General features: G+C 40.4%; 1 protein-coding gene across 3 annotated transcripts in view; it reads right to left on the reverse strand.

Moving 5' to 3' along the window:
- SLC49A4 (solute carrier family 49 member 4) overlaps positions 1-14,823 on the reverse strand; it is a 115,162-nt gene that overhangs the window by 53,492 nt on the left and 46,847 nt on the right. For all 3 annotated transcript variants that reach the window (XM_020805972.3, XM_078376722.1, XM_078376696.1), the window contains exons 4-6: positions 13,743-13,872; positions 1,782-1,890; positions 1,176-1,243 (exon numbers count right to left, since the gene is read on the reverse strand). In XM_020805972.3, coding sequence (XP_020661631.3) covers positions 1,176-1,243; positions 1,782-1,890; positions 13,743-13,872 — 307 coding nt within the window. The remainder of the gene's footprint in view (positions 1-1,175; positions 1,244-1,781; positions 1,891-13,742; positions 13,873-14,823) is intronic.

A 14,823-nucleotide genomic window follows, 5' to 3' on the forward strand; every position in this document is an offset into this window, starting at 1 on the left:
TAACATTAAAGGCTGGCTGAATAGGGTAAGGTACACATGAGGACATGTATTCACAGACTCTTTCCAATTTTAAAACTAGCTTACAGTCTTGACTTCTATGGAAAATATTTCTACTCTGGATGTTAACAAAAGTTCTAGTTAAGTGCATCTTCTTGCCTTAATTGTTTTCAGAAAGTAAGGGAAGGAACAGTATGCATGAAATCACTACTTATACCTGTTATTATACTAGGATTTGATTGTCTGAAGTGTAAGTGGCCTTTACATATACAGAATCCCCAGAGTCCTGTTGATAATTTACACATGTGTTAAGTCATGACAGGGAACTGCCACTAATTACTAAGCCAACCATCACATTGCAAGGCATGTACCTGATTATCCAACAGCCATGCTATTAAAAATACAGCCAGTACTCCTTTAGTCAGTGGCAATTCCATGTACTAAATTATGCAATTTAACTTACACATGGCTGAACCGTTAACAAGATTCTAACAATTAATTTAGACAGATTTTTAAGTATACAAAATGTTTTACCTTACCTATACATGCAAACAATAAAGTATATGAACTGGAGAACAAATGATATGATTCAAGCACCTTCTGTGTCTGCACTATATCTTTGCTGTCATAGAGTTTATTGTGGCTGAGATCCATCATCTCCCAGCTCACACATCAAATGAAGGGGAATGCCGGTGAAACTCCTACATGTTCTCAAAGCTGCTCATTGCCATTTTTGAACTATGTCCTTAATTTATATCTGAGAATCCAATATATCAAATTTCTCAAAATATTCTGTTGAGGAGTCTATCATGCATGTAATGGAAGAGATGAATGTGAACTGGAAAAATATTGGTAGTTCCTTGATTATTTTATTTAAGTGGCTCTTCCCATCTTTGAATGAAGCAGATAGGAAGCACTTGTCAAAGATAATAATAGGAACAGCACAGTTTGATGACAGAGCAATAGATTTTTCATTGTTCACAGACTTAAAAAAAGAACACCAAGCAGAATACACAAATTATCATCCTAGTGGATGAACACATTGCCACCTCACAAAAAAGCATTTGTTCTTTCACAATTGTCACAGATGACAGGAAACAATCTCAGGAATATATTTTTAGTACCACTAAAATACAATTTTACTAAAGAAAAATAAAAGGAAAGACTCTGATGCATACCTTGCCAGAGCTATGCCAAACACACAGCCTCCTACAATGGACCAGAATCCAATCCAACCTGCATCCACCTGGAAATATTTGAGAGAGGGGGGGAGGGGGTTATTTCAGCTTAGGTAGAAAGTAACCGGGATGATATTCGCTATCTGCAAAAAAAATCAGTAGCACTCAGAAGTACACTATTCTGTTTTATGGAGCTATTCTCTGTAAGTCTGTCCAATCCCTTTTAAAAGACATTTAAGGAGGTGAACACTGCCACTTCTTGTGACCATAAACACCAGGAAATTAATTATGTGGTGTATGAAGAAATGTTTTCTTTTCTCTTAGCTGAACATGGTGCCAGAATTTACTTGATGACACTATTATAAGAGAGCGCTTTTTACCTTTACACACTGCATTTCAAGAGACAATTCTGTCATGTTTCCATTCCTACCTTATCTGTCTACAAACATTTTTTTAAATCCTTCCCAACTCCAAGTGGTTTTGAATATACTTTTACTACAATATTAAGACACAGTCCTCAATGTTTCTTGTATAGCCATACAGTAACAAAAACCAGTATTTTACAAGTGAGGTGCAAGTAAAACTCCAGCATACAAACATACTCACTTGGCTTATGTGAGCTGGGGTTAATATCAAGTCTAGAACACCAGACCATCCAGAGAAAACACCCAATGGTATCGCATAGGCTAGAGCAATCATCAGAAACCGGGGATTGCTGTGAAGTAAAAGAAAAATTAGGAACAGATTCTCTAATGTAAGGAAATTTACAAGTCTAGATTCTAGCGACTATAAATATTTCCCTTCCTATATGTACATCCTCAAACACAGGCACTACTGTAAACACATTAGTGGGTGGCATGAAATTGAAGTTGGTTGACAGCATTCTATGTTGTTTAAGTTCTAAATGACTGTTCTCTGGGATTTCTACAAAACAGATATCCAGTAACACTAAGGCAAAAAGGCTGGTTACCCTGTCAGGTCCTATATACCTGGTTCATTACACCGTGGTTCTCGTTGCCATATAGTTACAGTTGACTGAAGGTTTCCATGTTATCTTTCCCACAGAAATTAACAGTGGAGACTGCTCTCTCTCTCTCCTACCACTTTTGACAACCTCTTTATTATGACTGAGAATTCAGACTGAGGTGATACTGAAGCAGCACGGACATGCTCTTCCTTGCCCCAACGAAACTACAGTACAGTTCTTCCAAAGTGGTTTACATATGAAATGCCCACTTTCCAATATGACAAACTCATAGCTGAAAGGTCAATTTTAAAATGAGAATAAGCAAGTCACGGTAAGCTATAAATCCTTACCCTGCCTTGGGATCCCAGAAACAAATATAGGCACTCAGGACTGGCAGGTGGTTTACTGGAAACCTGGCCAGGGGGAAGGTATATCCATGGATCAGATCCATGCCGCCATCTACTCAAGTCAGATTTCAGCAATGCAAAATACTCTTCAGTGTAACCCCGGCTTCTACTTCAGTATCCGAACATGTGGAAGCACAATTTGCATCATTTTGCCTCTTCAAGATGGGGAAGTAACAGCAGCATGTAAACTAGGCCTCTGACTGAGCTGGCATCCATAAAGATGGCCCGGTTTGCACACGCATGCAGCACCCCAAAACCAGCATGGCCACTGACTAAAATCAAGAAGCAGGACTAAGTGTATAGGTTGGTTTGCTTATTCAGTAAGAGGTATTTAATCCCTGAAGTCACCTCAGTGTGCTCTGTCTTTGTAGTACACTGATGTCTGTATTAGCCATTCTACTAGGAGTTAATAAGTGAATATACAATGTTGTGACAGGAATTCAGACTAAATTATATTTTAGCCACTTCCAACCATAAGTCTATGAACAATCAAAGCTGATTCACAGAGGCAGAAACAACAAATAAGATAGTTTGCCATTCTATTTAAGTACTAATAAGATTTTTTTTTTCTATTTCGTTTTCTGATGCTGCATTTTATAAGCAGTAACCGTGTTTCAGAATTACGGTGATCCGGAAAACATGTTTTTTTCTCCAGACTTTCCTTGCTTTCACCATTAATAGTTGTTTAACAGTTGACAGAGTTTATAATGCCCTTCTATTAAACTGTTGAGTGCTAATGTGTTAGAAATGAGAAACCATTCAGTTTGTGATAAAGGCAATGCATTTTAACCATGAGTTCAAACAATGTTATTTTCAATTACATTCACTGCTAGTATTAGACATCCTTTCAGTGTCTTCCGGGAACAAAGGCAGTGAGGAGTTGGTTTCTGCCTCCAGCTCTACTTGCAGTCCTTCTCTGTGGCGTTCTTAACCGAAGAGCCATGGTCACCGAGGTAGCCAGTGGAACAGCGAAGAGTTTCCCCCTCCACCACCATTCCATTCTGGGGTTACAGCAACAGGGCTACCTATCTACGTTTAAAATGCATCTTTTAACTGAGCAAGCCAATCATATTAAAAAGGAAGGAAGAGAACTGGTTCAAATGGACCTATAAATATATAAAAAAAACTGGACATAACCTAGTCTTAAAAATAGGAATATCTATGCATAAACTTCAAGAAAGGTGTCCTAATGTCTAAATATGAATCCACGTGACGTTGAGGATTCTATGCCACATGTTCAAATACTAAAATGGTGCAATAGGTAGAAGGAGGAATGGTCTAATGCAGTGGTCCCCAAACTTTTCTGAGTTGCGGCCCGGTTGGGGGTCTGGGGTCCATGCGAGAGGGGGTGGGGCACCCCCATGTTCGTAGGTGGGCGGAGTACACTCGCAGAGGGGAGCGCGCATGCGCACTTGTGGAGGGGTGGAGCGCACTTGCAGACATGCCCAAAGGGGCAGAGCACGCTTGCCGAGGGGAGGGGTGCGCTTGCAGGTGGGAGGGGCACTCGTGCATGTGGGTGGTGGGCCGTGCATGTGGGTGGGGAAGTGCGTGTGGGGGGTGGGAGATCTGTCTCCATAGCCCAGTCCTGCCATGGCTACGGACCAAAGACCAGGGGTTGGGGACCGCTGATCTAGTGGCCTATGTATTTCCTGGATTAGCTACTCTGGTGCAAAGCTATTTAAATAGATAGCCTTAAATATTTCTGGCACAACCTCCATTGCAGTATCTTTGCCACTTGAAAGTAGTAAGTCACAGATAACATTGTTGGTTATAAACAGTGTTTTTTTTGGGGGGGGGAGATATAAGGAAGCTACATTTCAATCACTGTGTAATAAGTAGGAACAAAGTTACTTTACTGGTACAATGAGTAATATTTACCAGTTACTTCTGAAGAGCATTTTAAGGCAGTTTAGATACATTTTGGGAAAGAGTATAATGCCATGTTCTTATCAGTCCTGAATTTCCCCTCAAAAGTAACAGGCAGTGCAATAAGTAACACAAGTTACTTTTTCAGTACTGTAAACAGAAATGACAATGAATTATTTTTCAAGCACTGTAATGAGTAACAAGAAGGATTTTTTTAAAAATAGCTCTCTATGCTCTGTACACCTTCAAGTAATGGTATTTAAATATTTACAGCAGATGGTAACCGAAGCAAAATACTGAAACATCAAACATTACGTCTAAATGTTCTGTTTCAAATTCCTGCTCTAGTTCAGTTCAGCAAAATGTGCCTGAGTTCCAAGAAACCATAGAAATTATACACACAACTCATTTTGAAAGACTTTGGGAGGAGGAAGTATTTGAACAGTGATGACCATCTCTATTAAGAAGCAGATACAAACCCAAGGATCCTTTCAGAATTTTCTGCCTCTTAAAAACAGTCTACCTTCATTGATCTTTTAAAGTGATGATGTGAAAGCTCTAAAATAATCCCCATTCTGTCAAACAGGAGTTGACAGAAAAGCTCCAAAGAAACAACTTCAGTATAAACGAAGGAAATAAGCTGTTATCTACTGTACATAGAAAAGCACAGACACATTTTAACTGCCTCCCTTCAAAAATGCAGAGGAAGAGGGTGTGTGTGTGTGTGTGTGTGTGTGTGTGTGTGTGTGTGTGTGTGAGAGAGAGAGAGAGAGAGAGAGAGAGAGAGAGAGAGAGAGAGAGATCTGCATATATATGTATAGCAAGATTATATGGCTGAATTGAGTCTCCATTCTGGCTTACAGAGCCCCACACAGACCACTCACTACCCAAAGCTGCAGGCTAAAATACATATTATTGTTCCTACATAAAGATAACCGAATTCACTTCTGATAAATTAATGTTACATCTAACATTATGAACTTTGTTTGTTCTTCACAGCTATAATAATATCAGTCAATGAATATTAGTAGGTACTCTCTCTCTGTGTATATATATATATATATGTACATATACATATACATATACATGTATATATATGTATGTGTGTGTGTGTATGAGAGAGAGAGAGACAGTACTAATATTCATTGACTGATGTCAATGAATATATATTTTATACCCCGCCTATCTGGTCATAGGATTCATATTTTCCACTTGTAGTCCTGTGGATTCTAACTTGTTGGGTATTAAAAGCAAATTGTTCTCATTGAAAGACATATGTACTTTTTGTGTTGAAAAAGAGCTAGCACCCTAGGCAGCAGAAACATGGGATATCTGGCATAGCAAATCCAGGGATTCTGAATTGGAAAACAGTTTTAAGGCAGTTTTTCACATTTCCTGGAAGAAGTGAGACAATACTGTACATACAAAACTGGTCTGTCAGCCCTCCTTCTCATGAGTGTGCACGCACGTGCACGCTAATTTGACTACGTAGCTCTTTCTCTGCATGAAGTTTCTTTTCAGCCATTCTGCACAGTATTCTTTTTGCAAGGATTTTTAATTTTTCATTTAAGGAAGTATAACCAAAAGGAGCTATCCAAGCCAAATCACACTCAAGGGGGCCTGACTGCTTGACCATTTTCAAATTCAAAAATCAATGCAGCTATAGAAAAGAATGTGAAGGTAGTCTATTAACAATCCTCCTTTCTTTCCCCCCACACACATAAAAATGAATTTGAAATATCTCGTGATTTTATGTCATCCTATATGTAATCTAATCTGAAACAAAAGGTGTTATAAATATAGTTTTCACCCTATGTTAGCCTTCTTATTAAGAAGGAAATGTAAGATTTAAGCTATTTTTCTATTTCCCTACTCTTGGCTTAACCTTTTCAAAACTATCAGCCTGTCTACTGAGGTGGCAGAATTTCCAAGTTACTAGCATTAATTTTCCTGTCTAGTGTAAACAAACAAGCTACACTGCATCTACAGTACTGTGATTTACAGTAACATTCAGCATTGCAATTGTACTCTGTTGCATTTCCCAAGTCTTTGAAAATAAAACCAAAGAGAGAAATCACTTTAAAAAAAAAAATCTAACTGGAAGCAAGGATCTTAGACTGTTACACAAGACCTTTCATTGCAATCATGTTCTGTTTGGAAGTCTCAATGCAGCTCAAGATATTAGAAATGTCAAGGTTTGCTTAAAACACACACAGACAAGGCCCAAAAGGTACTTCATGTTATTTTTGTATCCACTTCCATCACTTAAAAAAAACTTAATTGATTTTTGGTTGTTGTGGGTTTTTCGGGCTCTTTGGCCATGTTCTGACGTTTGTTCTTCCTAACGTTTCACCAGTCTCTGTGGCCGGCATCTTCAGAGGACAGCACTCTGTGCTCTGGTCAATGTGTTGTCCTCTGAAGATGCCGGCCACAGAGACTGGCGAAACGTTAGGAAGAACAAACTTCAGAACATGGCCAAAGAGCCCGAAAAACCCCCAACAACAATTAGATCCCGGCCGTGAAAGCCTTCGCAAATAAATTGATTTTTATTTGCCAGTACAGTACTGTAGAAGAGTAGCCACCTCAGTTTCCTCTTTGCTTAGTTCCTTAACCATTATCAAATTCTAGCCCCCTTCTGCATTCCCCACCAACTACTGGGCATACCCACGAGATTCCTATCCAACACACATTGCTTTCTCCAATATCACTTGTTATCCTCCACAATAAATTTTAGCATGTCAAAACGTGAAACTATGGTGCTGGGGAGAAAATCCTTTTCCCCGCTGCAGTCCCCTACATTCTCAACACAATCTCCACAGCATTGTGCTGCAATAACACAAAGCCCAAAACGGCTGCCGGATCCCGCTTAACATTAAGAAACTGGATTTATTGCTTATTGAAAAACTATGGATGGAGGCTCGTAACGTTGTACAGGAGGCAGCAACAAAAACCATCCCAGGGAAGCTGCAAGATTATGAAATCTGTTCTACATATATACTTGCTTTATGCAACTGATATACTGCCTGGATTTTTACCAACAACATTTAAAATAATTTCTTCTGTGATTGATTATTTCTAGAAACGTAATGATGAGAAATAAGTTAAGGAAAAGCATTTGAAAGATGAAGTAAAAGTAGTAACAAAAGAAGAGAAAATTTCAGTGGCATCATAAAAGAGAAGTAGCTAATAAAGAATCAGACTGCTTTATATTATCAGCTCTAGTGTTTGAAAGTAGAGCTTCACAGACATAAACAATATTCAGTATTCAGGTACGAGCAATAACTTCTTTAAAATGTCCGCAAATGTAAACATTTGCACTTCAAGATTCAACTTTACAGGGATCTCTGATTCAGCATTTAGAATATTGCGAACCAGAATCCATTGTATTAACATAGTTCCCAGATGGAGCCCCATCAATAGACATTTTATATTCCATCTGCAAATATAAATGGTACTCAGGTTTTTACTTGACAGCAACATTTTTACAACACAGCTCAGAGGCAGACAGGTGGCTGGCACTCAGATGACAACCAAAGTAATGCTGCAAAGTGTCCTAATGAAAGCTTGCTCCATCGATCCATCCATCCACCTGTCTTGACTGGCTAGTACTGCTTTTGATCAGATACTAGGTGTCCTGTAAAATAAGCATAAGTCTGGTGCTGAGGCTGTGTGCCCCAGAAGGCCAAAATACCAGGAAATTAGCTTATAGAAAATTCTGCTGTGAGCTTCCAACATTTGCAACAAGGTCATGAGAAGAAGAGCTAAACAAGGAGTTATTAAAAGCGCATAGTGAGAGTTGTGTACAGTGGTGCCTCGCACAACGGTCGCTCCGTAGAGCGACGAATCCGCACAACGATGCCGTTTTTGCGATCGCAAATGCGATTGCAAAACGGCACCTACATAGGGGAAAATTCACAGAGCGAAGGTCGGTAAGCGGTTCGCTTACCGACCTTCGCTTTGCGACCCGCTGATCAGCTGTTCCGCGGCTTCAAAATGGCCGCCGGAACAGCCGAAAGGGGCCGGGGCGCAGCGTTTTCGCGCCCTTGGTAAGCAAGGGGAGCGCGCGAAAACGCTGCGGAAGCCCCGAAATGGCTGCGCGCAACCATTTCGGGGCTTCCGGCAGCGTTTTCGCACGCTCCCCTTGCTTACCAAGGGCGCGAAAACGCTGCGCCCCGCCATTTCGGCTGTTCCGGCGGCCATTTTGGACCCGCCGGACAGCTGATCGCAGCGTTTTCGCGCCCTCGTTCAGCGAGGGGAGGGCGTGAAAATGGCTGCCGGCTATACTGGAACATCGCACAACGGTGAGTATTCGGCCAAATTGGAACGCATTAAACCCTGTTTAATGCGTTCCAATGGCTTTTTACTTTCCGTAGTGCGATGTTTCACACAGCGAGGGTTAATCCGGAACGGATTAACCTCGCTGTGCGAGGCACCACTGTATATGGTACAATTCTGTGAGAATGCACCAAGACAATACAAAGCAACTTTGAGAAAAGGAATTATCCTATTGCTATTCTCACCTAAGAACAAATCCATTGCATCAATTACTCCATGGTAATTCAACACTTCTCCATTGATTGCTGCCTTGTTGTGGCGAAGGGGCTTGAGTAATTCAGAGAAACTATGGGCTATGCCGTGCAGGGACACCCAAGATGGACAGGTCACAGTGGAAAGTTCTGAGTAAACGCAATCCACCTGGAGCAGGAACTGGCAAGCCACTCCAGTATCTTTGCCAAGAATACCCCATGAACAGAAACAAAAGGCTAAAAGATACGACGCTGGAAGATGGGGCCCTCAGGTCGGAAGGCGTCCAGCATGCTACTGAGGAAGAGTGGAGGACAACTACAAGTAGCTCGAGAGCTAATAAAGTGCTTGGTCAAAAGCCAAAAGGACGCTCAGCTGCGGACGTGCTTGGAAGTGAAAGGAAAGTCCAATGCTACAAAGAAAAATACTGCATAGGAACCTGGAATGTAAGAGCTATGAACCTTGGTAAGCTGGGTGTGGTCAAACAGGAGATGGCAAGAATAAACATTAACATCCTGCATGTCAGTGAACTAAAATGGACAGGAATGGACAAATTCAATTCAGATGACTATCATATCTACTATTGTGGGCAAGAAGCCCGTAGAAGGAATGGAGTAGCCCTCATAGTCAACAAAAGATTGGAAAAAGCTGTAATGGAATATTCTCTCAAAATGATGATAGAATGATTTCAATACGAATACAAGGCAGACCATTCAACATCACAGTAATCCAAGTTTATGCACCAACCACCAATGCTGAGGAGACTGAAATTGAACAATTTTATGAAGACTTACAACACCTTCTAGAACTGACACCAAAGAAAGATGTTCTTCTCATTATAGGGGATTGAAATGCTAAAGTAGGGTTAAAAGGAAAAACAGGTAAGTTTGGCCTTGGAGTTCAAAACAAAGCAGGGCAAAGGCTAATAGAGTTTTGTCAAGAGAACAAGCTGGTCATCACAAGCACTCTTTTTCAACAACACAAGAGGCGACTCTACACATGGAAATCACCAGATGGGCAATACCGAAATCAGATTGATTATATTCTCTGGAGACAAAGATGGAGAAGCTCTATACAGTCAGCAAAAACAAGACCTGGAGCTGATTGTGGTTCTGATCATCTTATTTATTTATTTATTTATTTATTTATTTATTTATTTATTTATTTATTTATTTATTTATTTATTTATTTATTTATTTATTTATTTATTTATTTATTTATTTATTTATTTATTCATTCATTCATTCATTCATTTCATTTCATTTCATTTCATTTCATTTCATTTCATTTCATTTCATTTCTGTCCCGCCTATCTGGTCTTATTCGACCACTCTAGGCGGCTTACAAATCGACAGCAGTAAATTCTAAAAGCATTATAAATAAAGATAAAGGTCAAAATAATATAGAAAGAAAAAGATCGTCAGGGGTTAGCTGTTGGGAAGCCCTGCCTATACATAAGTGTTTTTAATTGTTTCTTGAAAATGCCCAGCGAGGGAGCGGCGCGAATCTCAGGAGGTAAGTTGTTCCATAGCCAAGGAGCCACCGCCGAGAAGGCCCGATTTCTGGTCTTCTCATTCCGGGCCTCTCTCGGCGTCAGGCTCCTCAGCCTCACCTCCTGGCTCGCATGAGTGACCCGGGTAGATCTTGGTGGGAGAAGGCGTTTGACCAGGTATTGAGGTCCTAAACCGTTTAGGGCTTTATAAGTAAGCATCAATACTTTGAAGTCGATGAGGAATCGGATGGGCAGCCAATGCAATGCGGCTAGGGTGGGGGAGATATGTTGGTATCTTCTCACTCCACTAAGTAATCTGGCCGCAGCATTCTGCACCACCTGTAGTTTCCGCAGCAGCCTCAAAGGTAGCCCCACGTAGAGCGCATTGCAGTGGTCTAATCTTGAGATTACAAGCTTCTCATAGCAAAATTCAAGCTTAAACTGAAGAGACTAGGAAAAACCACTGGGCTAATCAGGTATAATCTATACCAAATCCCTTATGAATACACAGTGGAAGTGAAGAACAGATTTAAGGAACTAGATTTGGTGGAGAGAGTGCATGAAGAACTTTGGATAGAGGCTCGTAACATTGTACAGGAGGCAGCAACAAAAACTATCCCAAAGCAAAGGAAATGCAAGAAAGCAAAGTGGCTGTCCAACGAGGCCTTACAAATAGCAGAGAAGAGAAGGGAAACAAAATGCAAGGGAGATAGGGAAAGTTACAAAAAATTGAATGTAGGCTTCCAAAGAATAGCAAGGAGAGACAAGAGGGCCTTCTTAAATGAACAATGCAAAGAAATAGAGGAAAATAATAGAAAAGGAAAAACCAGAGATGTCTTCAGGAAAATTGGAGATATTAAAGGAACCTTTTGGGCAAAGATGAACATGATAAAGGACAAAAATGGGAGGGACCTCACAGAAGCAGAAGTCATCAAGAAGAGGTGGCAAGAATACACAGAGGAATTATACCAGAAAGATCTGAATGTCCCTGAAAACCCAGATAGTGTGGTTGCCAACCTTGAGCCAGAAATCCTGGAGAGCGAAGTCAAGTGGGCCTTAGAAAGCTTGTCTAACAAGGCCAGTGGAGGTGATGACATGCCAGTGGAACTATTTAAAATCTTAAAAGATGACACTGTTAAGGTGCTACATTCAATATGCCAGCAAGTTTGGAAAACTCAACAGTGGCCAGAGGACTGGAGAAGATCAGTCTACATCCCAATCCCAAAGAAGGGCAGTGCCAAAGAATGCTCAAACTACCGTACAATTGCACTTATTTCACATACTAGCAAGGTTATGCTCAAAATCCTCCAAGGTAGGCTTCAGCAGTATGTGGACCAAGAACTCCCAGAAGTACAAGCTGGATTTCGAAGGGGCAGAGGAACTAGAGTCCAAATTGCTAACATGCGCTGGATTATAGATAAAGCCAGAGAATTCCAGAAAAATGCCTACTTCTGCTTCATTGACTATGCGAAAGCCTTTGACTGTGTGGACCACGGCAAACTATGGCAAGTCCCCAAAGAAATGGGAATGCCTGGTCACTTTATCTATCTCCTGAGAAACCTATACGTGGGACAGGAAGCAACACTTAGAACTGGATATGGAACAACTGATTGGTTCAAAATTGGGAAAGGAGTACGACAAGGCTGTATATTGTCCCCCTGCTTATTTAACTCATATGCAGATTACATCACGTGAAAGTCCAGACTGGAGGAAGCCCAAGACTGACCTCTGAAGAATTGATGCTTTTGAATTGTGGTGCTGGAGGAGGCTCTTGAGAGTCCCCTGGACTGCAAGGAGAACAAACCTATCAATTCTAAAGGAAATCAACTCTGAGTGCTCACTGGAAGGACAGAGGAGAAGGGGATGACAAAGGATGAGATGGTTGGACAGTGTCATCGAAGCTACCAACTCCAGGAGGCAGTGGAAGACAGGAGGGCCTGGCATCCTCTGGTCCATGGAGCCACGAAGAGTTGGACATGACTAAACGACTAAACAACAACACCAAACTAAACACTTATGCAAATCCCACTGAGTCAACAGATCTACTCTATTTGGAACCAGCAATAAGATACTGACCAAACAGGTTTAGCTTACGTAATTTAAACAAATCACAGGAGTGCATTCTTCTAAGTGTAGAATGTCAACTCTTGAGCTATTTTGGTAAACAAGGAGTGAAATAAAATTTGACAGAAGCAATCTATTATTATTCTACAGAAATACTGCCAACTAACATTTTTGTTGATTTATGAAAAGGTTAATAGGCAAGACTATATGAATTTCACACTCCCCTATGTTCATTGAGCAAGCACAGCTGCAGTGTTTATCAGAGTATCTGGAAAATATCAGGACCACATTCTTTGTCATAATAAAAGGAATGATGAAGAATGGTTCTTCCCGAGAAGAGAGCTTCCAAAAGCCTAATTCTATGGCCCTTTCCTCTATATAAGTCCTGAAAGAACTGCAGGGAGCTGAAGATCTGTCTGCGCCTCCCTCTTCCCCTCAATCTTTTTTTAGGTAACAGAAGGGGTTGGATGCAAACTAAGGGGGAACAAACATAGGAACATATTAAACTGCTTTATATAATGACCCAAGTTCAACTGCTAGTCCCAGGCAGAGTAGACTGTAGAATCATCTGCTGAACAATGGGTGTAATTTTTATTAATTTAATGGATCTACTCAAATTGAGATTACCCATGGATTTCTATCTAGTGAATCAGACTGTCAGTCATGTAGCCGAACTATGTCTACTCAAATTGGATGAGTTAAGATTTCCTTCTCACAAAGCATTTGCTCCATGGCCTCTCCTAATAATGCTCTGATACTCTGCCTGCTCACACACAAAGAAAACAACTGGGAAAAGAAGGGGAATGAAACAAAGAAACAAGGATCTACTGGACTTCATAGTGAATCAATCCACTCATGAGTGCTCCACCAACGGTGGAAAGGTCTGCTTGCTTACAATTTTATAAATGTAATAAATTTACTGAAACATTTCTTGTCCTTGAACAAGACAGTCTCTCCTCATCATACTTTAAGATACACAGAACCTTAGTTAAAGCACATAACTGATTCAGTTTATTATTGTATAGTGACAAATTAGTTTGTTTGATTAGTTAAATGCTCTCCCTGTAATTATCTTCTCTTGTTGTACCATACCAATCACTACTGAAATGGAATTGTTCCAAACATCTGTAAACCACTTTGGAAGGTTGTACATGAAAGGTGCATGTAAATGATTAAAAGGAGGGGGGGCATTAAGAGCAGAATCTGCTATGCTTTTTCTGTAGCAAGGTAGATCCCAAAATACATACCTTAACAATCTACAAAAACTTCTTCTGTAGCTGAGTCTCTGACTAGCTGCAGCCACACTGGGTGGAAATGGAGGACGTGATGGGAAGTAAGCAAGGGCTGCAGAGAATATCAGAGCCACAATGCCAAATTCTAAGGGAAAAAAATTAAAAAAGGAAGTAAAGAAGAAATATAACATGGTAAATAATGTGTACATTCATTAGGTATCATGTTTGCATCACAAGAAAACTGTTCTTCAACTATCTGAAAAGTTTATTTGGACGCATTATGAATAGTGCAGAAAACAACTGAGAAGTATCTAAATAGCTTGCTAAGTTTGTAGAACAAGCAAACACGTTCAATATTGCTTGTTAAATAGAAAGAGTCAAGCAAAGACACTCTGGCAGCCCTCTCCAGCTGGACTTTCTTTTCTCCCTGCCAAAGGACCATCCGACAAACAACTGTCCTATGGATGGATTCTGTGAGAAAGGGAGGAAACTTTTCTCCCTGCCAAAATTAGTTTATAAAAATGTTTTGATTAAAAATTATGTCATCTAGTTTGTTGATGAGATCCACATGCTTGCATTACTGCCCTTCTCTGTATTTCTATTTGCTGTTTAACACATTCCTGTACTTTGTGCTATATTAATGGCACTGACCTCCTATCATTTTTGGAGGTGTACCTTCCTCTCAATTCACACAGTGTAGTCTGTCAACAAACATTAATAAGGAAGCTACTTTCAAAAGAATGTGATGCTCCCAGTACTATTACAAATACAGAAAGGTACAGTATTTGTAATAGTACTGGTTCGGTGGGAGGAGTGTATGTCACATGCTTCTGTGAGTGGCTGTTTGAGATTAGTTCTGGTGGCACTAGAGAAGTAAAGTATATCCACGTAATGGACATCTCATTCATGTAGACCTGCTCACTGATAAGTGTGCGCACACATGCACACAATTCAAAGTGCTAATTTTAACCTATAAAGCTCTAAATGCCTGGGGCCCAAGTATCTCAAAAACCACATCTCGTTTTCTGAGACTGTCCGTGTGTTGAGATCATCACGGGAGGCCTTTCTCTTGGTCCCATCACCTCACAGGTGTGTT

Source organism: Pogona vitticeps, chromosome 1 (assembly GCF_051106095.1).
Source record: "Pogona vitticeps strain Pit_001003342236 chromosome 1, PviZW2.1, whole genome shotgun sequence".
Classification (NCBI taxonomy): Eukaryota; Metazoa; Chordata; class Lepidosauria; order Squamata; family Agamidae; genus Pogona; species Pogona vitticeps.